The 27221-nt window shown below is 40.3% G+C and overlaps 1 protein-coding gene and 2 pseudogenes across 1 annotated transcript; all 3 read left to right on the top strand.

Annotated features, from left to right (window-relative positions):
- Positions 1-1899, top strand: LOC103598747 (annotated as a pseudogene).
- Positions 1244-27108, top strand: ZNF398 (zinc finger protein 398). Its single transcript, XM_008582792.1, has 5 exons — positions 1244-1633; positions 14160-14286; positions 14837-14950; positions 23727-23840; positions 25319-27108. Exons 2-5 carry the CDS (start codon positions 14253-14255, stop codon positions 26482-26484), a joined length of 1428 nt encoding a protein of 475 aa, XP_008581014.1. The 5' UTR covers positions 1244-1633; positions 14160-14252; the 3' UTR covers positions 26485-27108.
- On the top strand, positions 11498-12594 carry LOC103598746 (annotated as a pseudogene).
- Positions 27109-27221: the final 113 nt, after the last annotated feature.

Here is a 27221-nt window from a genome sequence, read left to right as displayed (position 1 = left end):
ATGATTGGACTGATTGAAGGCTGGAGGTTTGCTGAGCAGGTGAGGCAGGAAGACATGAGTGAACGAGAGTTTGAGTGGCTGAAATGATCAACCGAGAAAGAAAGCACAGCCAGGAAAAGGCAGATAAACCAGGAGCAAATGGAACGGTCAAGGGTCTAGCATTGTTAATGGGATTGCAGACCAGATGAAATGAGAATAAGGCACTGGGTGAGCTGGAAAGATGGGAGGTTGTGGCCAGAGAATAGTTTATCAAGTATAGACTTAGAAGGCTTTGTAGAGGTCATCCTAGTCCAACCTATTTGTTGTAGGAATTTCTTCCTTTTATGCAACTCTTCGTTTCAAAGTATGTTTAGTATTGGGGCAGAATTAACAGTTTAGTATTGTTATTTTCTTGGAAAGATCTAGTTCAAAGATTATTTATTATAGGCCAAAGCTTGCCTGCCTGAAAATTTCCATATGTTGGTTCTAGTGCTGTCCTCTGGAGTAACACAGTATAAAATTAAACAAGTCTGTCTGCCTTCTATTTTATTGAAATATTCAAATATTTGAAAACATTTGTTAGGTTTTCTCTGGGCTCAATATTCTCAGTTTATTCTACTATTACTGAATAGTAGGGTTGTGGTTTGTAAACAGGGGTGGTGGACAGGACCCGAGCATAAGTGTATAAGAGATTTATCAGAGGGCACTAAGCTCAGGATCCTGTGGATAGGATCCTTGTGCACTTTTGCCTTTTCCAGAGATGAAGGATAAAGGATGATAAAGGATGTAGCAGCCTCTCTGAGCTTGAGCCTGGGCCTTATACTGAAGGAAAGAACCAGTTAGACTGGTTCTTAGCGTCAATTTCATTCAATCACCGTCTTAAGGAATGCATCCCTGAATCACCAGAGCAGTTTTCCTGGCTTTTGATGGCAATAGTCTCCAGAAAGATGAGGCTTATGCAGTCTTAAGGAATGCATCCCTGAATCACCAGAGCAGTTTTCCTGGCTTTTGATGACAATAGTCTCCAGAAAGATGAGGCTTATGCAGTCTTAAGGAATGCATCCCTGAATCACCAGAGCAGTTTTCCTGGCTTTTGATGACAATAGTCTCCAGAAAGATGAGGCTTATGCAGGCAGTACTAAAACTATGTTTAGATTAATCTTGGCTGGACAGTTAAGCAGTCCTTATCTGAATTTAGTTTGGAGTTAAGGTTCCTTCTAACACTCAATGTCTTGTCCCATCTCTCCAATGCACACAGACTTCTGAATGGGACTCCGAGTGCCTTACATCCCTGCAGCCTCTTCCTCTTCCTACACCCCCAGCAGCAAATGAGGCACACCTGCAGACAGCAGCCATCTCCCTGTGGACAGTGGTGGCGGCTGTGCAGGCTATAGAGAGGAAGGTGGAGGTCCACAGCCGGCGACTGCTACACCTAGAAGGCCGGACAGGGACAGCAGAGAAGAAGCTAGCCAGCTGTGAAAAGACAGTGACCGAACTTGGGAACCAGCTGGAGGGCAAGTGGGCCGTGCTGGGGACCCTGCTGCAGGAGTATGGGCTGCTGCAGAGGCGGCTGGAAAACTTGGAGAACCTGCTGCGCAACAGGAACTTCTGGATCTTGCGGCTCCCTCCTGGTATTAAAGGAGATATCCCAAAGGTAACACCTTCACTTCTAGATGTAAAATGGTACCACTGGACCTTACACTAGTAGTGAGGGATAGTCTTGGTCAATCAGTTACTTAGATATTTTTTCCTTTTAAAATTTCTTAAAATGTCTTAGGCTGAAGGAACTGTGAAAGTGTTTTATGTTTATCTGTTCGGGAAACACTTTGTGTTCAATTTAGTGCCTATTTAGACGCTACAAGCATTAGATTGGAAAACTCCAAACCAAAGTTAGCTCTCTGGTAGATGGATTTTTTTCTCTTTTGCTTTCTCCTACCCATTACACATGAGTCACTTCCTTCTTTGTTAACCTTTCTGCCAGAATCTTGGTGAGGAAACTAAATTAAATGTCATTTAAATCAGTCAATTTGAATTTGTTGGCAATTCTGGTTGAAAAAGTTAGAGGGAGGACAAGTTAAGGGATGTACAGTCAAATTGTTCATGTAAATGTTTGGGATTATCCATAGATGTAGGATTGATGTAGATCCTGTCTCTTATAGAAGTGTGCTGTGATTCTAGGCCCTGTCCTTCTGGAGGAAATAGCCCATAAAACAAAAGGAAATAAACATTTTTCTAAAGCTACAAAAGACAGCCTTGAGACAACTAGTTTCCAAGCACGCCTCTTTATTTACTCATTCATTCAACAGATATTTCTTAACACTTACCATTTGCTTGATCTACTCCTGAGGGCATAGCAATGAACAATTCACTTAAGCTCCCTGGAGCTTAAATTTTCCTGGGGAAAGAAAGGAAATGTAAACACACACACAAAAATACATTTAAATGCTTTGATAAAAATAAAACAAAGTGCTATCTAGTGATCTATTTTCAACTGGATATCAGGGAAGTGCTCATAAAGGAGCTAATATTTAAGCAGAGACTGAAATTCAGGGAAGGACCCAAGTGTGAGAAGATCTGAGGAAGAGCTTTCCAGGCAGAAAGAATAGCTAGTGCAAAGTCCCTAAGGCACAAGAAGATTTGGAACATGAGGAAAAGGAAAAAGGCCAGTTAGTTGGAATGCATGAATGAATAGGAGCATGACTGGAGAGGGTGCAAGGTCAGATTATTTAGAGCAAGGTTTTTCAGCCCTAGCTATACATAAGAATCATCTGACAGGCTTTTAAAATTTTGTTGGGCATTACACCTAGAGATTCTGACTTTAATGGGTACAGGATGGAGCCTAAGCATGAATAATTTTTAAAGCTCCACAGATGATTCTAATATGTGACTAGGGCTACGAACCACTGATGTAGGGCATTTAAGACCAAGGAAAGGAATTTGTATTTTTATTTTTTAAAATTTTTTTTTATTTTTTATTTTTTTATTTTTATTTTTTGTCTTTTGTCTTTTTCTGTGTCCGGCAACGGATCGCAACCCTCAGTGTTGCCCCCGTACCGGACCGGGGACCGGCAACGGGATTGCAACCCTCGGTGTTGCTCCCGCGCCTCGCTCAGCCAGTGAGCGGGAACCGGTCTGTATGTGGGATCCGAACCCTCGGGCGGGAGCGCCAGCTGCGCTTCCCAAGCGGCGCACTTATCCAGTGCGCCACCGGGCCGGCTCAGAATTTGTATTTTTAACTTAAATGTAGTGAGAAGAAATTGGAGGGTTTTAAGTAGAGGAATTATATCTGGTTTATATTTTGAGAGAATCACTTTGGCTGTTCTGTGAGGAATGGATCATGGGGGCAAGAACAGAAGCAGGGAGGAAATAAGGAAACTGTAATGGTGGGAGAGATGAGAGTGACGTGATGAGGTAGCAGTCGCCGGGATGGAGAGAAGTGGACAGACATGCAGGATGTCTTTTTAAAATTTATTTTCTTTTTTTAAAAGATGACCGGTAAGGGGATCTTAACCCTTGACTTGGTGTTGTCAGCACCACGCTCTCCCAAGTGAGCTAACCGGTCGTCCCTAAATAGGGATCCGAACCTGTGGCCTTGGTGTTATCAGCACCACACTCTCCCAAGTGAGCCACGGGCCGGCCCTCGTGCAGGATGTCTTGATGGTAGAATCAATGATAGGACTTACTGATGGGAGTTAGGAAATGAATTGAGAATAATCATAAATTTACTGTATGGTAACTTACTTAGAACTTACTATCCTACATACTTTACAAATTGTAAGGCATATAATTCTTATAAGAACCCTAATGTGCCTAAGATCACATAGTTACTAAATATAAATAACAGAGTTGTATTTTAACTCAGTTGGCTGCAGGACATATGCTCTTAGTCACCTTAGGTTTACTAACTCTTAAGGTTTCAGCTTGAAGAACTGGTTGGACAGTGTTGGTCTTTACCTGAGAGGAACACCTTGGGGTGGGAAGGAATTAGGAGTTCTCTTTTGGCAGTGTGAGGTTTGAGATGCCTGTGATACATTCAGGAGAGATGCTAAGTGGACTCTGAAGCTCAAAGGAGATAAATGTTTGGGAGTTGATGTAAGCATAGTATTTTAAGTTGTGAGGCTGGAAGTGATTATCTTGGGAGAGAAAGTAGATAAGCAAGAGAAAGAGTCCAAGGACCAATGCGGTAGGGGGGAAAGAAACAGGAAAATAGGTGGTATCACAGGGCCAAGGAGAAAAAAAGCATTTCAGGGAGAGAGTTGTCATTTAGGTGGAATATGTTACTGAGAGGTCTGGTAAGATGAAGATGGTGGATATGACTTGGCAGCATAGATGTCACTGGTCACTTGACTCGAAGAGTGAACAGGAACAGAGTAAAGGGAGAGAATGACAACAAACAACTCTTCCAGGTTTTTCTGTGAAGAGGAGCAGAGGGTGAGGGTATCTGGGAGGGACATTAGAGACAGTTTCTTTTTTTGTCTTTTTTGTGACCGGTAAGGGGATCGCAACCCTTGGCTTGGTGTCGCCCGCACCGTGCTCAGCCAGTGAGCACACCGGCCATCCCCATATAGGATCCGAACCCATGGCTGGAGTGCCGCTGCACTCCCAAGCGCCGCACTCTCCTGAGTGCGCCACGGGGCCAGCCCAGAGACAGTTTCTGATAGAGTACCTTCCCTACAGTGTTTTCTTTGTGTACCTGGACCCTCTCCAGAAGTTCTTTGGGATAATTTAAATTTAGTATTTGTTATAAGAATAGCAGTAGAAGTAAAGTTATTGTCTAATATCTGTTTAAGTGGATAACATTTAAACTGTCCATCGTAAACTTCAATATCATATATAAAATAATGTTGTGATTTCTCTTAAGGATTTCTTATTGAAATTAAAATGCATTTAATTCTTGTCAAAATGTGTTGAAGATTTACTGGATTGAAATATGGGAAATATGAGGGCCAGCCCGAGGCTCACTTGGGAGAGTATGATGCTGATAACACCAAGGCCACGGGTTCGGATCCCTATATAGGGATGGCCTGTGGCTCACTTGGGAGAGCGTGGTGCTGACAACACCAAATCAAGGGTTAGGATCCCCTTACCGGTCATCTTTTTTAAAAAAAAAAAGAAAGAAAGAAATATGGGAAATAAACTTTTGTGTTGTTGCTTTGTTGAAAATGCCCTTATTCTGCCCTTACATTTTGAATGCCAAGTTCCAGGTCCAAAATAATTTTCCCTCCAAATTTTTTTTCTTAATTTTAATTTCAATTTTTTTAATGTGGTAAAATATACATAACAAAACTTACCATTTTAACTATTTTTAAATATGCAGTTCAATGGCATTAAGTACATTCAGTTGTTATGCAATCATGACCCCTATTCATCTGTTTCTCAAACTGAAACCCTGTACCTATTAAATAACTCCCCATTTCTCCTCCCCCAGCCCCTGGCAACCACTATTCTGCTTTCTGTATCTATGAATCTGACTACTGTATGTACCTCATTATAAGTGGAATCATACAGTATTTGTCCTTTTGCAACTGGCTTATTTCACTTAGCATAACATCTTCGAGGTTTATCCATGTTGTAGCATGTATTAGAATTTCCTTCCTTTTAGGAAAAAAAAAAAAAAAAAGGGCCGGCCCGGTGGCGCACTGCTACAGTGCGCCGCTTGGGAGTGCAGTGGCGCTCCCGCCAAGGGTTCGGATCCCACATACGGACCGGTTCCTGCTCACTGGCTGAGCGAGCGGGCGCAACACCGAGGGTTGCGATCCCGTTGCTGGTCCCGGTCTGGTACGGGCACGACACTGAGGGTTGCGATCCGTTGCCGGACACGAAAAAAGACAAAAAGGAAAAAAAAAAAAAAAAGAATTTCCTTCCTTTTTAAGACTGAATAATATTCCACTTCCCTCAGAATCTGTCATTGGTCCTTTGTCTCATAACATCACATTCCACTGATGAAAAGTTTAATATCAAATCAGTTCTTATTTGTTTGTATATATTTTTCTCTCTGGAGGCTTTTATACTTGTTTTTCTTAAATATATTGAGGATCTATCTAGCTGTAGATTTTTTAAAATTTGTGTTGGGTACTCGGTATGACCTTTGAGTCAGAAGACTGATGACTTTTCAAGGGTCGGCCCAAGGCTCACTTGGGAGAGTGTGGTGCTGATGGCACCAAGTTCAGGTCCCTGTATACGGATGGCTGGTTAGCTCACTTGGGAGAGCGTGGTGCTGATGATGCCAAGTCAAGGGTTATGGGTTAGGATCCCCTTACCGGTCATCTTTTTAGGGGAAAACAAAAAAAAAAGAAGACTGATGACTTTTCAGCTATAAATTTTCTTCTATGATTTCATTTTTATAATATTTCATCTCCCCTCTCCAACTCACCCCTCTTTTTCTGTTCTTGCTTTCTAGAACCACTGTTTGACAGATGATGGATTATTGTCTATCTCTTAACTTTTTCTACACCAAAACCAGACAAGTGGTAGTTGAATTGTGGAATCTGAATTAATTTTTCACCTTTTTAGCAATTTTTATTCTAACAGTTATATTTAATTTGCAAGAATACGTATTTTCTGCTCCCCATTACCCACTGAGTAAAATGCAAACTCCTTAACCCAGCCCCAATCATGTCTCCCACTACTCTCCTTCTTACACTCTACCCTCCAGTCAAATTGCATGAATTGCTGTTTGTCTGTACACACTCCATAATGTCTATTTTGGTCACCTTGCCTCCATTCAGAATGTCCTTCCTTTTGTCCTTAAAGGGCCAGTTCAAAAGTTACCTCATAAACCTTCTTCCATGTCCCACATCTAAAATAATTGTTCTCTGAATATTTATAGCCCTTTAGCCTTACTTATCTTAAGACATACACTTTTCTACCTTGCATTAGATTCCCTTAGCCTGTAACCTCAAGATCTCTGTCTGATTTATCCTTGTACCCCTCCGTTGAACTGTGAACATAGTAGTACTCAAATATTTTTTCTATCAAAAAAGTTCTTATAAAGTGTGATCCACAGACCTCAGAAGGTCAGTGTGGACAAAATTATTTTCTTAGTAATACCGAGACATTATTTATGTTTTTGACCATTGACATTTGCACTATGGTCCAAAAGCAATGGTGGGTAGAACTGCTGACACTTAGCACAGATCTAGGCAGTGGCAGCAATTTCACTAGGAGTCCTTCACCACTGTGTACTCACAGCAAAAGAAAAAGAAGCCAGTTGCACTTGAGAGTGCCCTGGTGAAGCAGTAAAAGTTTTATTACATCTTGTCCCGTGAGTATCCATGTTTTTCATTTTTTGTGTGATGAGATGGAAGTACACATAACACATTTCTGCTGCATATCTAAGCATGCTGGTGTCTTTAAGAAAAGCACTTGGGGGCCGGCCCCGTGGTGCACTCGGGAGAGTGCAGCGCTGGGAGGGCAGCGACGCTCCCGCCGCGGGTTCGGATCCTATATAGGAATGGCTGGTGGGCTCACTGGCTGAGTGCGGTGCGGACGACACCACACCAAGGGTTGCGATCCCCTTACCGGTCACGAAAAAGACAAAAAAAAAAAAAAAAAGAAAGAAAGAAAGAAAAGCACTTGGGCAATTCTTTGAGTTGTAAATTGAATTAGCCGATTTTTTTCATGGAATAACATTTTTACTCAAAAGAATAACTTACGGGCAAATTTTGGCCATTTAAACCTAGGTATGTGTGAGGTATTTTCTTGAAAATGATCAAAGTTCTTTCAAGGAAAACAGCTGATAGTAATTATTGTCAATGATAATATTTGAGCTTTCAAACGAAAATTACAGTTTTAGGAAACTTGCCCACTTCCTGTTAAGCTCTGAGCTTAACGGCTTCCCAAAACTTAGACTTTTCTGATGAGATAGGTGATTTTAATGAATATGATTTTTTTGATATTGAAATATGTCAGCACTGAGAACATCTGCCTAGTTCAGTGAACCAGTATTTTCCAAAGGACCAGCACAGATTGTTACAAAATTATGCATGGGTAAAAGTTCTATTCAAAAGGCAAAAGAGACCTACAGATTGTAAGGTAAAACGTTCATTTGATATTATCTCAGATATCACATTGCAATTACCACTTGTCCAGTTTTGGTGTAATAGTAAAATATATATATACAATTATTTGGAAAGGCTCTTAAATATTCCCTCCTTTTCTAGCTTCATGTTTATGTGAGGCCAGCTTTTCTTCATATACTTTGACCCAAACAATTTTATCTATCACAAAAGATAAAATACAGAAACAGATATGAGAATCCAGCTGTCTTCTTTGAAGCCAGACATTAAAGAAATTTGCAAAACGTAAAAGAATACCAATAATTTTTTTGTTTTGCAAAATAATATTTCTATGAAAAATAACTTCATGTTAACATGTAATGGGTTATTGTTATTTCTAAATTAATACATACATTTTTTAAATGTTCTGTTTAATATGGTAAATATTAATAGATGTATAAATGATAGCTTTTTGGGATCTTCTGTAATTTTTAAGAGGTTTAATGGGTTTTGACACCAAAAGGTTTGAGAACTGCTGTGCTAGGATTACATTTCTTTCTCTAACGGTGCAGTGTTATGGCTCCTGTATCCTTCAGTAATGATGTTCCTTTTTATTTTCCTTTTCTGCCAGTTACCTTTATTATATTCTCAAGTCTTTCTAAGCTCTGAGTTACACCATCTGTTCTATCAGTTCCTCTTTTCTCTAAGACTTCCTAGTACCCTTTCTCCTTTTTTAATCTGGATTGATTGTACTGGATTGATTGCTTTCTTAGCCCACTACACAGCTCTTGGCCTGGGTCTTCCCTTCACCTATTCCTTTATTGCATCCACTATTCTTGAGTCCCAGGTATTCTCTTTTTACTCATTTGTTTTGCTGGTTTACATCCTCAAGAAGCTTCCCAAGAAAAGATGCATAGGAGGCAGACACTCTGAGTCTTTCCATGTTTGAAATGTCTTTAATCTATATGGGATTGATATTTTAGCTAGTTTTAAAATTTTATAGGGGCTGGCCCATGGCTCACTTGGGAGAGTATGGTGCTGATAACACCAAGGCCACAGGTTCGGATCCCTATATAGGGATGGCCGGTTAGCTCACTTGGGAGAGTGTGGTGCTAACAACACCCAAGTCAAGGGTTAAGACCCCCTTACCGGTCATCTTTAGTTTATAAAAATACTTCTTCAGAAATTTTGAGACATTCCTTCATTGTTTCAGTATACAGTGTTGTTGAGTAATCTGATTTTTGATCCTTTGTAGGTAAACTTTCTCTGAAGCTTCTGGAATCTTCTTTTTATACTTGATAATATGAAATCTCATAACGATAATATTAAATCCATAAATATGGATTTTTTTTCATTTATTGGGCTAGGTGTTCAGTGTACTCTGAGGGATTTGTGTTCTGGGAAATTTTCTTTTGCTTCTTATTTGAAAAAATACTTTCTTCTTCATTTCCTTTGTTCTCACTTTCTGGAATTCTTTTTATGGGTTTTTTTGTTTTGTTTTGTTTTTTGTCTTTTTGGCAGCTGGCTGGTATGGGGATCCTAACCCTTGACATTGGTGTGATAACACCTTGTTCTAATCAACTGAGCTAACTGGCCAGCCCCTCTGAAACTCTTATTAGGTATTGAACCTCCTGGATTGAATCTTTGTCTTTATTTTTTTCTCTCATCTTTTCTTTGTCTGTCTTTTTGTTCTGTATTTTATGACAGGTCATCATGACTTTATCCTCCAATCCTTTCACTGAATTTTTTTATTTTGGAAAAAAAAAAAAAAATATATATATATATATATATATATTAGTTATCAGGAGTCTCTTGTTCTCTGTATTAATCCGTTTTGTGTTGCTATAACAAAATACGTGGAACTGGGTAATTTATAAAGAAAATGAAGTTTATTTGCTTACAGTTTCTGAGGCTGGGAAGTCCAAAGTCCATCTGGGGGTGGTGACAGTAACCTACGGGTCTCACATTGCAAGATGGTGGAAGCAGAGAGAACCGAGAGAAAGACAGACATTCTCTCCTTTTCAAGCCCTCAGAACCATGCCCCTGATCACCATTTTTAATCCATTCACTACAGCATGGCCCTACAATCCAAGGCTCCACCTTTTGATTACCATAATTTGATTTCCCATCCTTTTAACAGTCCCAGTGGGGGCTGTTTCTAATACATAAAACTTGGGGGACACAATTCAAGTTCAAGTGAGTTTTGGGGGGACATAATTCAATCCACTATATTCTCTCATTGTTCTTTTTCCATATCATCCTGTTTTTATTTTATGGGTGTAATGTCTTTTCATATATTTATCGAAATATTAATTAGAGAATTTAAAAAAAAATTTCATTCCCTAATTATTTGGTTGGGTTTTTTTATGGTCATTTTTTTCCTCCTTTTATTTTAGTTTTTCTTGTTCTAAATGGTCCTTGATACTTCGGAGTTAGTTTGTATTTAAGAAGAAAACTAGAAAACTGCCAGCCGGAAGGAGGAAAAGTCAGCCATTATTATGAACAATTAAAGGGGAGAATGAGGAAAGCTTTATGCTACGTGGTAGTGTCTATACTGAGTACCTTAATCTCCCCAGATAACTCTTGTATTTCTTTACAGAAGAACCTTTCAGTTTTTGCGCTGGGATAAGTGCCTTAGCTTTAGACAGTCTGTACCAGGAAGTGGGGGATTCTTTTCTGCCTATGACCGTTCCCTACATGAAATCTTGACCCCAAGTAGGCAGAATTCATAACTGTCCTCCGAAAGCACTCTTTAATTTTCCTTGCTTAAATGTTCTTCCATTCCTATTAGGTCTAGTCAAAATCCTATCTCTTTAGAGTATCCCAGCCCCATTGTAGCTCTATTTCTAAAATTTCTTGTCTGTGTCATTGATTTGCATGTAGTCATATGCCTCTTCTGGGCAGAAGCTATATTTTAATAATCTTGGTGCCTAGGGAAAACCTTGTGCTTAATAGATACTCAGAATGTTTTGTTATGTGAATTAAATACTGCTTTGCACTTGTAACTATCTCTATGAGTGATTGTTTACAAGTAATGTCCTCCACCCTCCCAAAACTGATAAGGCCTTGAGTTTTATCACCTTTCTCGTTGACGACATGGTGAACTTTTAGAGGTTGGACTGTGTCTTTAGTTTTTCTTGTATCTTTTAAGTCCCTTACATAGTTTTATGCAACTAGTAGTAACTTAGTAAAGATTTATTGAATGAGGGGACTTGGCGGAGGCGAGCTGAGGTGGCATGTAGGCCCTGCGCCCCTGCAGCGGCCTGTCCACCAAGAAGGAGAGGGACTTCTCTTCAGCGCTGCCCTCAGACTTCCCCACTTCCTCTCCTAGTTCTTCTTCCCTGCTCTTCCGCCTGCTTGCCCCACCTCCTCCACTTGGATCTGCCTCTTTGCTTGTCAGGCATGGTGGGCAGGGCCACGCCCCAGCTATAGGACCACAGCCTTTAACCCCACTGCCTTTGTGACTCTGTGAGAAGGGTTGAGTGGGTATCCGTGGTTAGAGCTGAAGAGGGGTCACCCCCATGGCGAGTGCGGCTAGAATACCAGTCACTGTTTTATGTGCTCTCGTGTATGAGTCTGGTATAATTTGGCCTCCCGAGGTTCCTCCTTAGTAAGAAGGAAGGGGGAAATACTCTTGGAAAGAAAACTAAAACAATAAGAAAGCCAGAACTTGATTTTACATGGTTGTCAGTCCACTTTCCAGTATGGACACTTTTCCCAGTATTCTTCCTCCTAGTGGAGACAGTGGGCTGACAGGTTCTCAATCTGAGTTCCAAGAAATGTTAATTGATGAAAGGTAGTGATGTGAACATCATGAGGCTGGTTATCAGACTCTGAAAGCTGAACACACAAAACGAACTCAAACGCCTGTTGAAAAGTAAACTCACCAGGAAAAAATTCAGCTGCTGCTTGAAGAGCTTAGAGGGGGATTAATAGAGAAGACTAAAGACTTAGAAGAAATGAAGCTTCAGGCATTAACCCCATAAAAATTGGAATTGTTAAGAGCCCAAATACAAAAATTAGAAACTCCAATAAGAGAATTTTTGGAATCTGGATGAAGTGGAAAAGTATAGAGCTGAATATAATAAGCTTTTCTATAAACATACATTTCCCAAATCAAAATTTAAACACCAAAAAGAAGAATTTGTGTGTATTTTAGAAGAAAAAATAAAATATGAATGAAAGAATACAAGACTGGGGAGAGATGAACTGTATAACCAGCTGCTGAATGTCGAACCTATAAGAGACAATAAATGAGTGGAGCAACTTGTTCAAGAAAAACTCCATTTATTTCAGGAATTAAAATATTCAGAGGCTGAAGAAGCAGAATTAAGGGCTGCAAAAATCCAAAGAATATAGGTATGAGAGGCAGGCTACAGTCAGATCCCTGGAGGCTGAAAAAGTCAGCTAAATCTATAGGCTAAATGCTTGGAAAAAAAGCTACAGTTAAGCGATGAACAAAATACCTTTTTAATCAGTAAACTGCATAAAGCTGAGTAAGGAAAGAAATACATTGCCACATAAAGTAAAAGAACTTAGACATTCAAGCAAACTAGGAATAACAGACATCAAACTGGAGGCAGCAAATGCGAAGAGTGAACTAGAAAGAGAGAAATAAAATTCAAAGTGAATTGGGTGGATTACATTCAGACCAGGAAATTCTCAAATCATTGAACACCACAAAGTGCCCTTAGAAAAGTATCATGAATTAATACATAAAGCACACAGTTCCAAGGAAGAAGTTTATCAAACTTGTGGTATTACAAGATGAAAAGCCAGAATTTGAGAACAGATTATCAGATTTAGAGAAAATGAAAGTGGAACATGATGTCTAGATGCAGTCTGAAAAGGATTGGTGTAAACAGAGATGTGGGCTTCACAGATGGCAGAAGAGTTGGCTAGAACGGAACTTCAGGGAATTAGGTTAAAGCTTCAACAATAAATTGTGGATATTATAAGTGCAGAGAAACGAAAATGAAAATTCTGACCTGAAACAATAAATCAGTAGTTGGCAGATCCAGGTGACCTTACTTGTACAGTCAGAGAATGACTTGCTGAATTCAAACCAAATGCTGAAAGAAATAGTGGTGAGGTTAAAACAGGAATGCTGAAATTTAAGAAGCAAGCTGAAAAAGTGAACTACCAGTTGAAAATACATTGGAAGATGAATAGACACAGTGGTTGGAAGAAAAGCATGAGCTTCATGAACATATTGTGGAGAAGAAATGTGTAATCAAGTTACAGAGAAACTGCAGTGAGCTGCAGCTGCCCAGATAAAGAAGAATTCTCTTCATGAAGAGAAATTGGAGAGATTGCAGGAGAAAGTGCACGTCTTGGAGGCAAAAGGAGAAGAACTGGAAACAGAAAGTCAGGTGTTAAATAGACAAAATGTCCCATTTGAAGAATATACAAAGCATCAAATAAGACTAAGGTATATGTACAGAGAATACAAAGAATTTTGAAGTTTAATTTTGGTCCCTATCATGCCTCCAACATTAATCTTGTTAGCTTTCAGTCATCAACCACGGCACTAACTTTTCTTCCTCACATGCAGGAAGAACAGCATCAAAGGGAACTATCCACTTAGCAAAAGACTAGAAAGAACACAAAACATCTAGAGGAACTTGGATATCCTGGGGAGTGATGTTCTTGGGAAAAAGGCAGTTCAAAAGGGGTAAAACCAAAAAATCCATAAAGCTTGGCATTTTAACATGTGGCATTTACATACTTTATTACTGTTTACCAAAACACTTGAATGTGCCTCAAGAAAAGGTACCAGCTACATGCTGTATTGCATAGTGTTGGGATTTGGGGATTATACTAATAACAAGTGGAGCATTAAAAGAAGCAGTTTCCAAGATAGAATATTTATTGCCAACTCTTTGAGAGTGTAAAAAAATAATGTTAGGCTGGCCCTTGGCTCACTCGGGAGAGTGTGGTGCTGATAACACCAAGGCCATGGGTTCGGATCCCTATATAGGGATGGCCGGTTGGCTCACTTGGGAGAGCGTGGCGCTGATAACACCAAGCCAAGGGATAAGATCCCCTTGCTGGTCATCTTTAAAACAAAAATAATAATAATAATAATAATAATAATAATAAAAGGAACTAATTGGGGGAAAAAGATTGGTTAAATGAAGGGGTTGCAATGGGAGGCACTAACTCATGTGATTGTAATTTTAGGTGCCTGTGGCATTTGATGATGTCTCCATCTACTTTTCCACTCCAGAGTGGGAAAAATTAGAAGAATGGCAAAAGGAACTTTACAAGAATATCATGAAGGGCAACTACGAGTCTCTCATCTCCATGGGTGAGGCTGAGTTGGCACCTCTTGAATGAGGTGACAGCAGCTCCAAGAGAGCTCACAACAGTCCCTTTTCCGCCAGTGTCCTCATTCTTATTCTATCCTCACACACTTCAGAGTCAGTTTCCAAGCCAAAGATGACCAATTCACACTTGCTAAATAGGAAATCATAATCTCTTCTTTTGCCAAATCATCGGACAGAGAATGAAGTTCAGGGTTATGGGTGTGCCAGTTGGTGGTTTCCATGGGTATCCTTCACTTTGAAAGGAGCTTGACTTCTCCCCTTGGGGCACACTGTCACTCCTACTTAATGGAAGCAGCAGCTGGGGGTGCTAACCTAGCATATGTACTTTCCCCACATGTTGCATCTCCTCTTACCTGCTTTCCTGAATAGATACCATTTATAGTTGGAGGTGAATAGATGGGGAGAAGTGATATGGAATCTAAAAGTCCCTGGGACTGTGGACCTCAAAGCTACAGCTCAGCCTTGATGGCAATTAGTTGTCATCCTCATTTATTTCCTCGTCATATCCGCTCTCCCTTTTTCCTCTTCTAGATTATGCCATGAATCAACCTGATGTCTTATCTCAGATTCAGCGAGAAGGAGAACATAATACAGAGAACCAGGCAGCACCACAGGAAAGTGAGATTTCTACAGATCCCAGTGAAGGTAAGTGGGAGAAGAGATTATCCAGTCCTCATCTCCCTTTCCTGGTCAGAGAAGGTGGCTTAGAACTAAGTAAGCAGGGCTTAGGGGATTCCAGAACCAAAGCAATTCAACTCTGGTTTTTTGGCCCCCACCAATTTTTTTTTTTTTTTTTGGTAGCTAGCTGATACGGGATCCAAATACTTGACCTTGGTGTTACAACACTGCATTCTAACCAACTGAGCTAACTGGCCAGCCCGCAACTCAACTTTGAATGGGTCATTAGGCATTTAAATATGAGAGGGAGCTTAGAGATCACCTTGTCCACTGCCTTCACCCACCACTACCACACATCTAAGGGTTATTAATTGCATTCCCTGACAAAAGTACTGAGACCCAGCTATTTAGTAAAATAAACATGTCCTTACATGACAAAGGAAGCAGTCATGCTCAACTGGAGGAAATGGCTTGAGGGAATGTATGCATGGCCCTTCAGAAGTGCTGAAGGGACTAGGAGTCTGCCTGGTCCCCTCACAGTGCATTTAACCATTGGACCCTCATGATACTCACCTGGGCAATGTGGATCTTGCCAGGTCTGGGGAGCCAGCTATCATTAACTCTTCCTAGTTTTTGGTTGGCAGCTGCTTAATATTGTGTGGGAAATACTGCTAGCCAAAGTCCAGTTGTACTGTTTGTCTCACATCTCACTTTTGCTATCAGAAAAGTCTCATACATGTTTTTTTCTTTGCCAGATAGAAGCTCACAGAAAGTTTATCCTCTAGAAATCTCTTAGATGAACTTCTCTTACAACCCAACCCCGGTCCCATATGCTGATTTTTTTTCTAACATATTATTATGAACATTTTTAAACAATCAGAAAAGTTGAAATAATTTTACAGTGAACATCCAGTACCTAGATTCTGCCACTAACATTTTACCATCCTTCTTTATCACACATATATCCATCTCTGCATCCCTCTGTCCATCCATCCATTCATTCATCAGTCTATCCTATTTTTGATATATTTCAAAATCAGTAGAAACATCAATACATTGCCCTCTAAATAGTTCAGTATGAGTATCATTAACTTTGAGTTCAATATTTATTTTTTGTCTTTTGAGGTCAGTTTTATATATAATGAAATGCTCAAATCTTAAATAGTTTTTTTTTTTAATAAAGATGACTGGTAAGGGAATCTCAACCCTTGGCTTGGTGTTGTCAGCACCACACTCAGCCAGTGAGCGAACCGGCCATCCCTATATAGGATCTGAACCCGTGGCCTTGGTGTTATCAGCACCACACTCTACCAAGTGAGCCACGGGCTGGCCCCAAATCTTAAATAGTTTTGAGCAATGCATACATCTGACAGACATCATTTTTTAACAATTTGTGGGTGATTGCATTTAAGCAACGTAACAGGTTGAATTTGATTAATCTTTATATCATGGATATAAGTAATGAGGTTAAAAAAAAATCACCAATAACAATGGGTGACTTTATTACAAAAAGATTTATGATTGGAAATATCCTTTTGGTCTGTATTATTAGTTACCTGAAATAACCCTCAGCAAGTATAAATGAGTATATCATTTTATTTTGGGGGATGGGAGAAAAAGATAATTTGGTTTTATAATGATGTGTCAAAGTTGCATTTAGCTGCCATCTCAATTCTTTTTTGTTTTTTTTAAAGATGACCGGTAAGGGGATCTTAACCCTTATCTTGGTGTTGTCAGCACCATGGTGAGCTAACCGGCCATCCCTATATAGGGATCTGAACCTGTGGCTTTGTGGTCATCAGCACCACACTCTACCAAGTGAGCCACGGGCCGGCCCTTTCCTCAATTCATTTTTACCTCGGTTTTTAAAACTCCGTTTCTGGGTACTCAGCCTATAGACTTTAATACATTTTTACTGAAAATTAACAAACAATGCAAGTGTTCAATTTATTTAACACTCTGGTTTTATTTTTTCCATTTTAGCTTCCATTGGTGATTATCAACCTAGATATTTACTGGAATTTGAGAATAGAGTTCATATAACTTGGGCTGATCAATATATAGCATTTAAAAAAACCTCATAGGTGTCTCTTCATTAGAACCCTTTATATTTTCCTCCTTTTAGGTTTAACTCTATATTCATGACTTTTTATTAGTTCATTTAATTCAATTATTTTCTTTTGGTTGCTCGAATTGTCAAGTTGGCAAGTGAAAATACTTTTAAACTGCCTCCTGTATCCTTCCAACACTGCCTCAGTACTTGTTTTCTTAGAAAAAATACATTCCTGGCTATGTTGGGGGTCCTCAAGACCACTCCCACGTTTGGTGATTTGCTATGAGGTATCACAGGACTCAGCATATAGTTGTACTAATGGCTAAGAAGTATTACAATGAAATGATACAAAGCAGTATCAGCAAAGGGAAAAGATGCACAGGGTGAGGTATGCAGGAAGCCAGGGGTAGGCTTCCCAGAGTCCTCTCCCAGTGGAGTCTCACAGGACACACTTAATCCCCCCTGCAATGCGTTATGACAACACATACAAAATGTTATCTACCAGAAAAGCTCTTTAGAGACTCAGTGCCCAAGGTTTTTATCAGGGGTCGGTCACATAGACACCCTCTGCCTAGCATGTACCCAAATTTTAGACTCCCAGAAGGAAAGCCAGGTGTTCAGCATAAACCACACTGTTTGACAAATAGTTCAGGCACAGTGAGCCACTCTTACCATTTAGGGAAAGTTTTGTATTAGTGTAAGTAACGGTTTGCCAGCTAAGGGCCAAACCTGCAAGCAAGCCCTTCTAAGGACAGGCAGTCTCAGGCCTATTTTGAATTTTCCTTCTCCTAACATGTTAAAGAGCCCTGGTTCCTTTCAGTGGAGCATTTAACCACTATCTGGTCATTAAGGTGTGTAAAAGATTGTTCCACACGAATGCTGGGTGGGGGATATAAATGGTTGGCCACATTAGTGACAAAATTTTTTAAATAACTTTTTGATAGATTATCCTCCATTTCACTCTGTTTGAAACCTTTTTTTTCATACTGTTCTAATATTTTAAAAATTTATTATTTTTTTTTCTTTTTGAGCAAGCAGCTTCTCTGTTCTCTAACATCATCTTTTTTAAAATCAATTTTAATATTCCATGTAATTTGTTAGACCAATGTGTTTATATGAGAATATTGATGTACTTTTAGAAATGTTAATTTTCTAAAATATATTTGGATTTTATTCATATTTCTAATAAAATAAAGCTCATGATTTATTACTGTATCATTCCATATAGAACTTTAGGCAGAATTATTATGCATTATAATTAAATGAAAACATACAGGTAGAATATATTTGGGGATAGTAATGGTACTGAGTAGCACCACTCCTTTTTTTTAAAGATGACCGGTAAGGGCCGGCCCGGTGGCGCACTCGGTAGAGTGTGGCGCTTAGGAGTGCGGCAGCGCTCCCGGCCGAGGGTTTGGATCCCATGTAGAGGCCGGTCTGCTCACTGGCTGAGCGCGGTGTGGGCACGACACCGAGGGTTGCGATCCCGTTACTGGTCACGAAAAAGAGACAAAAAGGGAAAAAAAAAAAAAAAAAGATGACCGGTAAGGGGATCTTAACCCTTGACTTGGTGTTGTTAGCACCATACTCACCCAGTGAGCAAACCGGCCATTCCTATATGGGATCCGAACCCATGGCCTTGGTGTTATCAACACCACACTCTCCCGAGTGAGCCACAGGCTGGCCCAGTACCACTCCTTTTTATGTCCAAATATTTTGGAATTAATTTTAGTCTGTCTCCATCAGCATCTCCTGAACCCAATGAAGGAAAAGAGAAATTATAATATCCTCCTAGGGAGCAGTCATTGACGACTAGTGTCTTAGATAAAATCTTATACAATTAGTAGAGAATAGCAATGAGTGGGAGAATACAGGAAAATATAAACTTGAAATTTTCTAAAATTCTTTAAGTATATTACTAGGGCCACACTATAGACCAAGTGTGTTGGGGGTGGGGAGGTGGAAGGGGCATTATTTGGTCACTGGTGGTTTTAATATTGAACTCCAATTTTTTAGAATTCATTGGAGAAAAACTTTACCCAAGAAGTTCAGGTGGAATAATTACTGAAAGGCCATTATCTAGCTCGAGTTCAGAAGCCATGACTCAAGCCAAGATTCTAGAATAACCCAAAGGAAATAAATTCACTTTTAAAACTCATAGTCCTGGGCCGGCCACACTCGGGAGAGTGTGGTGCTGATAACACCAAGGCCCCGGGTTCGGATCCCATATAGGGCTGGCCGGTTAGCTCACTGGCTGAGCGTGGAGCTGACAACACCAAGTCAAGAGTTAAGATCCCCTTACTGGTCAGAAATAAAAAACAAAACAAACAAACAAAAAAACTCATAGTCCTGGGGAGAAATCTTTCAACATCATTGTTCCAGGTGCATTGTCCTTATCCCATGTTTATCTCTGTTCACTTTAGTCCAGCAAGGTCATCTTTTCCTAAAGAAAGTAAGTGATTAAGGCATATCCTAATTTATGATAATTCTTTCATTTATCTGCCTTAAGACTAGTTTGATCTATTTGAGAACAACGATCATCAAAACTTAGAGATTCTAATTTATTACACCAGTACTTAACAGATTCACCTGGCTGTATCACAGTCTCACAAGCTGTTTTACAAAAAGGTTCCCAAAAAGTGTCTATATTTTTACCAATGATAATTTCATGTCTCAAGTGTTTTTGTCTGCTTAAGAAGTCAGATCTCAACACCAATTTTAATTCAATTACTTTATAATACCTTTGCACAAATCTGAGAACCTCATTTCCAGCTTCTTTTCAGAAAACATGAGTCCATATCTGTTTCAGACACACTCAAAATCAGACTTATTCATACTTAAAATAACATTTAACCAATATAGACATTAAAATTTTATATTTTCTTGTGATCAGCCTTTCTATTTTTAACCACTCTCAAACTTAAAACCTTAGCATTTATCCAGTTTCTCATTCCTGATCAGTATTCCACTTTTCTTTATTCTCTGGCTTTCTCCAAAGCATGCTGCTTGCATAAACCAATGATTTTTCATTTTGTGTCTCTTTATTTGTTGGGAGTCCTCTGGCCTGTGAGGACTATGTTTTGAGTGCCATTGTGGTGACCTGGCCAGCAGTTGCCATGCTATCACCAAATAGGTGTCTGTATTAGGTCATCCTGGTGCTGGAGTTCTCCTGCTCCTTTTATTTCACTTCCACAGGGTGTTCATGTTATACATTTCCACCACTCTCACCAAACTGTAGCAGACAGTACATTATTCTATGCATCCTATGATAGTAGTGATTTGAGAACCAATTATTTAATAAAATCAATGTTTATTTAGTTGTATCAATCTAGTTAAATAATCCAGAGGAACTTTTAGACTTTTAGGATCACCGTTCAAGAAGGGTTAGCTTCTTGGGTTTTCCCAAGTTCAGTGAAGACATACTTAGCCAGTGGATTCTAGTAACAACAGCTGCTCACATTTCTGGAGAACTGGTTTGTTTTATTTTTTAGCTTTCCATAGCTTTTATGGTTGGCTGCTAACAAATATTGTATCAAAAGACTGGAAAGAATTCAAATGCCCATCAGTTGAGGACTCTTGAATAAACAGTGGAACAGCTACATAGTACAGCTATGAAAAGGAATGAGAAAGATCTCTATGTACTGCTATAGAGAGATCTCCAGAATATAGTAAGTGAAAAATCAAGGTATAGAATAGTTTGTGTAGAGGGGCCGGCCCATGGCTCACTCAGGAGAGTGTGGTGCTGATAACACCAAATCAGGGGTTAAGATCCCCTTACCAGTCATCTTTTTTTAAAAAAAAAGGAATAGTTTGTGTAATATGCCACATTATGTTAAAGAGAGAAAATATAACTGTATGTACATAGTTGCTTATATTTTCAAAAAGAAACAATGGAGATTAAAACAAAAACCAGTAGGAATGGGCCGGCCCGTGGCTCACTCGGGAGAGTGCGGTGCTGATAACACCAAGGCCACGGGTTCGGATCCTATATAGGGATGGCCGGTTCGCTCACTGGCTGAGCGTGGTGCTGACAACACCAAGCCAAGGGTTGAGATCCCCTTACCAGTCATCTTTTCAAAAAAAAAAACAGTAGGAATAGTTATCTATACAGGGAGAGGAGTGAATAAATGGAAGCTAGACTCTCTGAATGTACCTTATTTTTATAGTTTTGATTTTGGAAGCCTATAAATATTTTACATAATTAAAAAAAATTTAGATTGAAAAAAACCAAACACATACTGAAACAACTAAACTGTGTATCCGGTTAGTGACATAAATATATAAAGAAGGCTTATTTGAATGACTTTAAAACATAATATTTTAACCATATATCCCTAGTGGGATATATCCTAAAGACCAAAGAACCATAGAAAAATCTTTCAGTTCATATTTTTGCTAATAATATCGATATTATTTTGAAACATGTATTCACAGAAAGCAAAGATTATGTTAATGTTATTAGAAACCAAGATTTCAGGGAAAGAGAAAAGATACAACTGTAAAATAAAAGGATTTAATTTAAACCCTGTAATCTTAAATATGAATCAGAAATATTAATATAAACTCATGACACTTCCCTTTTTCTATAAGCTTTGTCCATTGAAAAGACCTAAAAGCAAGGTTAACTCATTAGAGATTAGCAGCCTGATCATAAATCCCATTTCTCAGATTATTGAATGTGAGCCTAGGGCAGGAAATGTACAAGATGAGCCTTGGATGGTTTGTCGTACCAGAAATGAAGGAAACTAGATGTCTGGGGTTGTGTGAAAAGGGCATGGAGCTGATCTGCAGGGGTTTCCACTGGCCAGAGAAGGGACAATTTAAGCATTAAAAAGAACAATGACTGTAATGGATTGTAACAAATGAAAATGTAATATTCTATGGATTCACAATGATCAACAAGAACAAAAAGTCAAAAAACTTGAATCACATTGGAGGTTTCTAGAGCACTAACTCATTCAGAGTTTGTTAAATAGAAGCAGGGAAGTATTTTAAAGGTCATATTTTTGATGAACAGAAAGTTTATCCTCTGTATGTCTGTTAAGAGATCCTCTTCCTTATACTCAGTCTTTCCCCTCTTTTTCTTTATACATACGTGTGTGTATAAAATCTGGAAGAGAACAAAGATAAGGTTGCACCGTGTTTAGGACACTTCAGCCTTGCTTGTAGCTCAAAATACAAAGTTGGAAAGGCAACCTCCACATGTGATGAAATCCGTATTTTCCCTCTCTGTCCACAGAATCTGACAGTCTTTTGGGCTTTAGTCTTATCCACCCTCCTAATTCTGCTTCGGGCACACCTTTAGGTTTCTGTGGTCTCTGATTTAAAAGGCACTGGGCAAAACAATGAGTTCTGTTCATTTGCTAGGAATAAAACCATAACCTGCCTACAAGGTTTTTTTGAGAAATAACTATAGAGAGCTTAAATTTATTCTGTGGACTTTGTCAGCTTGCCAGCTTATCCTTCTAGGCCAAAAAAAGCCATATCGGCCTAGATTGGAATAGCAAGCACAGCTGTTTCTGACCAAGTGATACATGTTGTTTGTAAAACCTTTGGAGGTTATGCTTTTTTTTCTTTAAAAAAAATCCCCAAGACCTGAAAAGGGCTGTCCCATAGCTCACTGGGAGAGTATGTTACTGATAACACCAAGGCCATGGGTTTGGATCCCTATATCGGGATGGCTGATTAGCTTACTTGGGAGAACATGGTGCTGACAACTCCAAATCAAGGGTTAAGATCCATCTTGACCTGAAGAACTTGTGCATACTATTCTTGCCCCACCCAGGGTTCAGGAAACAATGACCTGCATCATTTAATAGGCAAAGGCAATATGCTCTCTTGGAAAGAGCCCAGAATTGGGAATCTGAAAGGTATGTTTCTGAAGAGTAAGATTCTGTATTTAAACTGACCTTACTTTGTAATTCTGGAAATGTATCTGTTTTTTAATTGGCATTTAAGAAAACAAAAAACTCTTTTGGTCAGTCTTGTTTGTTTTGCTTTTTTTTTCTGGTGTATTTTTTTTTTTCCTCTTTGTCTTTTTTCGTGTCCGGCAATGGACCGCAACCCTCAGTGTTGCGCCCGTACTGGACTGGGACCGGCAACGGGATCGCAACCCTCGGTGTTGCTCCCGCCCCTTGCTCAGCCAGTGAGCGGGAACCGGTCTGTATGTGGGATCCGAACCCTCGGCGGGAGCGCCACTGCGCTCCCAAGTGGCGCACTGTAGCAGTGCGCCACCGGGCCGGCCCTTTCTGGTGTATTTTAAAACAAATCTTTGATAATTTGGCATTTCACTGTCAATGCTTCCTTATTAGCAGTTTATTTAACCTGTGTGGACCTCTCTACTTAGAGAAAATATTCCCCGTTTCATTATTTTATAAACAAGCAGTGAGAGAAAAAAATGAAAATATTTTGAATGTAAGAGTGCTAACAGAGTGAAAGGTACTATTGATTCTAGATTATTTCAGGGTGTTATCTCTCAAATAAAAATTGTAATTTGTTTTTAAATGGGCTCATTGAAAATAGAGAATCAAGTTGAGTATATTATCACATAAAAATATGTAAATTTGGTTTCATTTTGAATGGGTTCTCTAGAATTTGTATGTATTTTTTAAAAGGCTGGTTCAGTTTAGTTGTTACAGTTAGTTAGAAACAAATATTTGAGCAAAATGTAGTGTTTAACAAACCTACATGATTATTTTACCTTTTGATCCAAGTCCCTGAAGCCCATTCTCTTTTTCCCCCTACAAATAGAGCCTGGTATTTCAACATCAGATATTCTGTCTTGGATTAAACAAGAGGAAGAGCCTCAAGTTGGGGTCCCACAGGAGTCCAAGGAGAGTGATATATACAAAAGCACCTATGCTGGTGAGTGATAAACCAAAGAGAGGTTCATGTCCAAATCCCACTCATGCCAGGATGGGTGAAGAAACCCAGGATGACATGGGGTTGTAGAGGCATGGAAGTGGGAAAACAATGAGAAAAAGAAATAAAGACATGCTCAAATAAGTTAGAAATGAAAGCAAAAGTTCACTAAGATAAATTTTAAGTGAGAAAGCACACTCAAGCACAAAGACAAATTAGAATGGTCAAAGGAAAGAAAAATAAGTGCATACAGATTGGCTGAAAGTATGAGATGGAGAAAGACAGATGAACATTTGAAGATCATGTAGAAAGGATAGAAAATAATTGGGGAGTAGTGGGGGTAGGGGGAGACAAGCAGTGAAGACAAAGATGTCACCAGAGAGGCACGAATGGGAATGTTAGAGCTCTCCCTCAGTGAAAGAAAAAATGATGACAGGAGAAGAAACAGAAGTATCTTCCTTCTGAGATACTCAGCACCATCTGTATTTTGCCATTTAAATTATAGAAGAGAATCTGAAGGTCAGAAGGGACTCAATCCTTTATACAACTTAATGCAGTTGTTTCTTTTTTTTTTTTTTAAAAAAAAGATGACCGGTAAGGGGATCTTAACCCTTGACTTGGTGTTGTCAGCACCACACTCACCCAGTGAGCGAACTGGCCATCCCTATATGGGATCCGAACCCAGGGCCTTGGTGTTATCAGCACCGCACTCTCCCGAGTGAGCCACTGGGCCGGCCCAGCAGTCTGTTTCTTAATAATCTATGCCCTGTGTTCTTGTAGACTCTGGGAAATACAAATGAAAAATAAGACAGTTTCTGCTCTTCAGGAGACGTCCATTGGAGACATATCAACACTAGGCATGCCTCTTGTTAAGTGTCAAGGGTGAGTGGGATGGATGACATATAAAAGGAATGCGAAGTTTGAGCAGCATGCAGTTTTAGTTTAGGTATTTAGATCATACCTAAAGAAAGATGTGAAGCCAAAATTGGGCCTCCGAAGATTGGTGTGATATGGCTGGGTATAATTTGGTAAGATGGGAGATAAGGGAGTTATTCTACAAAAGGGAGGACAGAATGAGCAGAGATGCAGAAGCAGAAATGTGTACTTTATTTTCAGGGACAGTAAAGAGACTGCTGACTATAGTGAAGGATTTATCTGGTAGAATAGGGTGAAATAAGAGCAGATAAATATGTTTAGGCTTTGTCACAACAGGGAACAGAGAACGTTTTTGAGCAGAGGTGAGACATAATGACAGTGGTGTTGAGAAAAGGAATGACAAGGTTTTTCCTTTTCCAAACAGGGAGCATGAGAGGTACACTAGAAAATTCTCTGCGATTTGCCACAGGGACTGCAGACACCTGAGTTTCTTACCTGAGCCAATTAAGGGCTTCCAGCGATCTGTCAGCTTGGTAGGAGTACATGGGAGTAGTTGCTAGAGAGACAGTTGTTGATAGGTTTAACTCTTGAGTCCTTTCTTTCAGATGAAGAGCTTGTCATCAAAGCTGAAGGCCTTGCTAGAGCCTCATTGTGTCCCGAGGTTCCAGTCACCTTCTCATCTCCAACAGCAGCAGCAGCAGCAGCAGCAAAGAACACTTTTTCAGATGTGGCTTTCAAGAGCCAGCAGTCTGCATCCATGACACCTTTTGGACGTCCAGCCACTGACCTGCCTGAAGCCTCTGAGGGACAAGTGACTCTTACTCAATTGGGTAGCTACCCACTTCCACCTCCAGTTGGGGAGCAAGTGTTCTCATGCCACCACTGTGGCAAGAGTCTCAGCCAAGACGTGTTGCTTACCCACCAATGTAGCCACACAGGTGAACACCCCATACCCTGTACCCAGTGTCCTAAGCACTTTCCTCCACAGGCCAACCTCAGCAGCACCTCCCAGGACCATGCCAGTGAGACACCCCCCACCTGCCCCCACTGTGCCAGGACTTTTACTCACCCGTCAAGACTCACCTACCATCTGCGGGTTCATAACAGCACTGAGCGCCCTTTCCCCTGTCCTGACTGTCCCAAGCGCTTTGCCGACCAGGCTCGACTCACCAGTCACCGGCGAGCTCATGCAAGCGAGAGGCCCTTCCGCTGTTCCCAGTGCGGCAGGAGCTTCAGCCTGAAGATCAGCCTCCTGCTCCACCAGCGGGGGCATGCGCAGGAGCGGCCTTTCTCCTGCCCTCAGTGTGGCATCGACTTCAACGGCCACTCAGCCCTCATCCGCCACCAGATGATCCACACAGGCGAGCGTCCTTACCCATGCACGGACTGCAGTAAGAGCTTCATGCGCAAGGAGCACCTGCTGAACCACCGGCGGCTGCACACGGGTGAGCGGCCCTTCAGCTGCCCACACTGTGGCAAGAGCTTCATCCGCAAGCACCACCTCATGAAACACCAGCGCATCCATACCGGGGAGCGGCCCTACCCCTGCTCTTTCTGCGGCAGAAGCTTCCGCTACAAACAGACGCTCAAGGACCACCTGCGTTCGGGCCACAGTGGAGGCTGTGGAGGTGATAGTGACCCATCCAGACAGCCACCTGACCCACCAGGCCCCCTCTTAACTGGGCTCGAAACTTCTGGTTTAGGTGTTAACACTGAAGGTCTAGAGAACAACCAGTGGTATGGGGAAGGGAGTGGAGGGGGAGTTTTGTAAATCTCTGGCCTCATATCTATCTGTACCTACAGCAGGGCAGAACATCCAAGAGAGCCCACGAGCCCCTCTGCCCCCCAGTAATTACTGTGTGGCACGTCAATTCGGGGTCCTATGCACTTGACCAAAGACATGCTTGTGTTTCAGAACTTAATGACATTACAAGAATACCACATTTTGAAACCCAGAAAGAACTGGAAAGGAGCCCAGCATCCCCATCTTTTCGATGGTACTACAAAAGCACAGGTTATATATTGCAGAGAGGTTGGAAAGCAAGATTTGACCTTCAGTTATCCTGTTATCACAGGATAATGGATTGTTTATAGATTGTGTCTCTAGGTAGAGACGGGTACATGGGAAGAGTCTCCAAAGCTTGAAGCCCATCATGAGGCATGAGAATGTTTAACTAAAGCCTTTCATTAATTCTTTGATAGGTAAGATGGTTGTTGAAAGTGCTTACGCCACTGTTTACGTTACTGCCGCCTCTTTCGAATCCGGCTAAGGTCTGTTCACATGCTTATGTAGCTGCCTTTCCCTGAAACATGATAACTTAAGACTGCCTTCCTTGGTTTCCTAGATTGATTCTTCTAATACATTTTGTTTAATATTGGGTGAATAAGAAATCTGGGAGAACAGGTCTTAACTTTTACTAGAGAAAAAAGTGTTGATTTGAAGTGTTCAGGCTCTTACTGGCATTTAAACTGCCAGGAGCCTTTGCCAAGGTCCTGGTTTAAAAATTG

The sequence above is a fragment of the Galeopterus variegatus genome, unplaced genomic scaffold (assembly GCF_000696425.1).
Source record: "Galeopterus variegatus unplaced genomic scaffold, G_variegatus-3.0.2 Scaffold2726, whole genome shotgun sequence".
Taxonomy (NCBI): Eukaryota; Metazoa; Chordata; class Mammalia; order Dermoptera; family Cynocephalidae; genus Galeopterus; species Galeopterus variegatus.
This window is presented reverse-complemented; position numbering and strand designations above follow the sequence as displayed.

Excerpts from the sequence above, each read along its gene's own strand:
- ZNF398 (XM_008582792.1), top strand. The coding sequence starts at position 14,253 with ATGAAGGGCAACTACGAGTCTCTCATCTCCATGG. Across the intron at positions 14,287-14,836 it reads CGAGTCTCTCATCTCCATGG|ATTATGCCATGAATCAACCT; the intron begins GTGAGGCTGAGT and ends TTCCTCTTCTAG. Across the intron at positions 23,841-25,318 it reads ATACAAAAGCACCTATGCTG|ATGAAGAGCTTGTCATCAAA; the intron begins GTGAGTGATAAA and ends CCTTTCTTTCAG.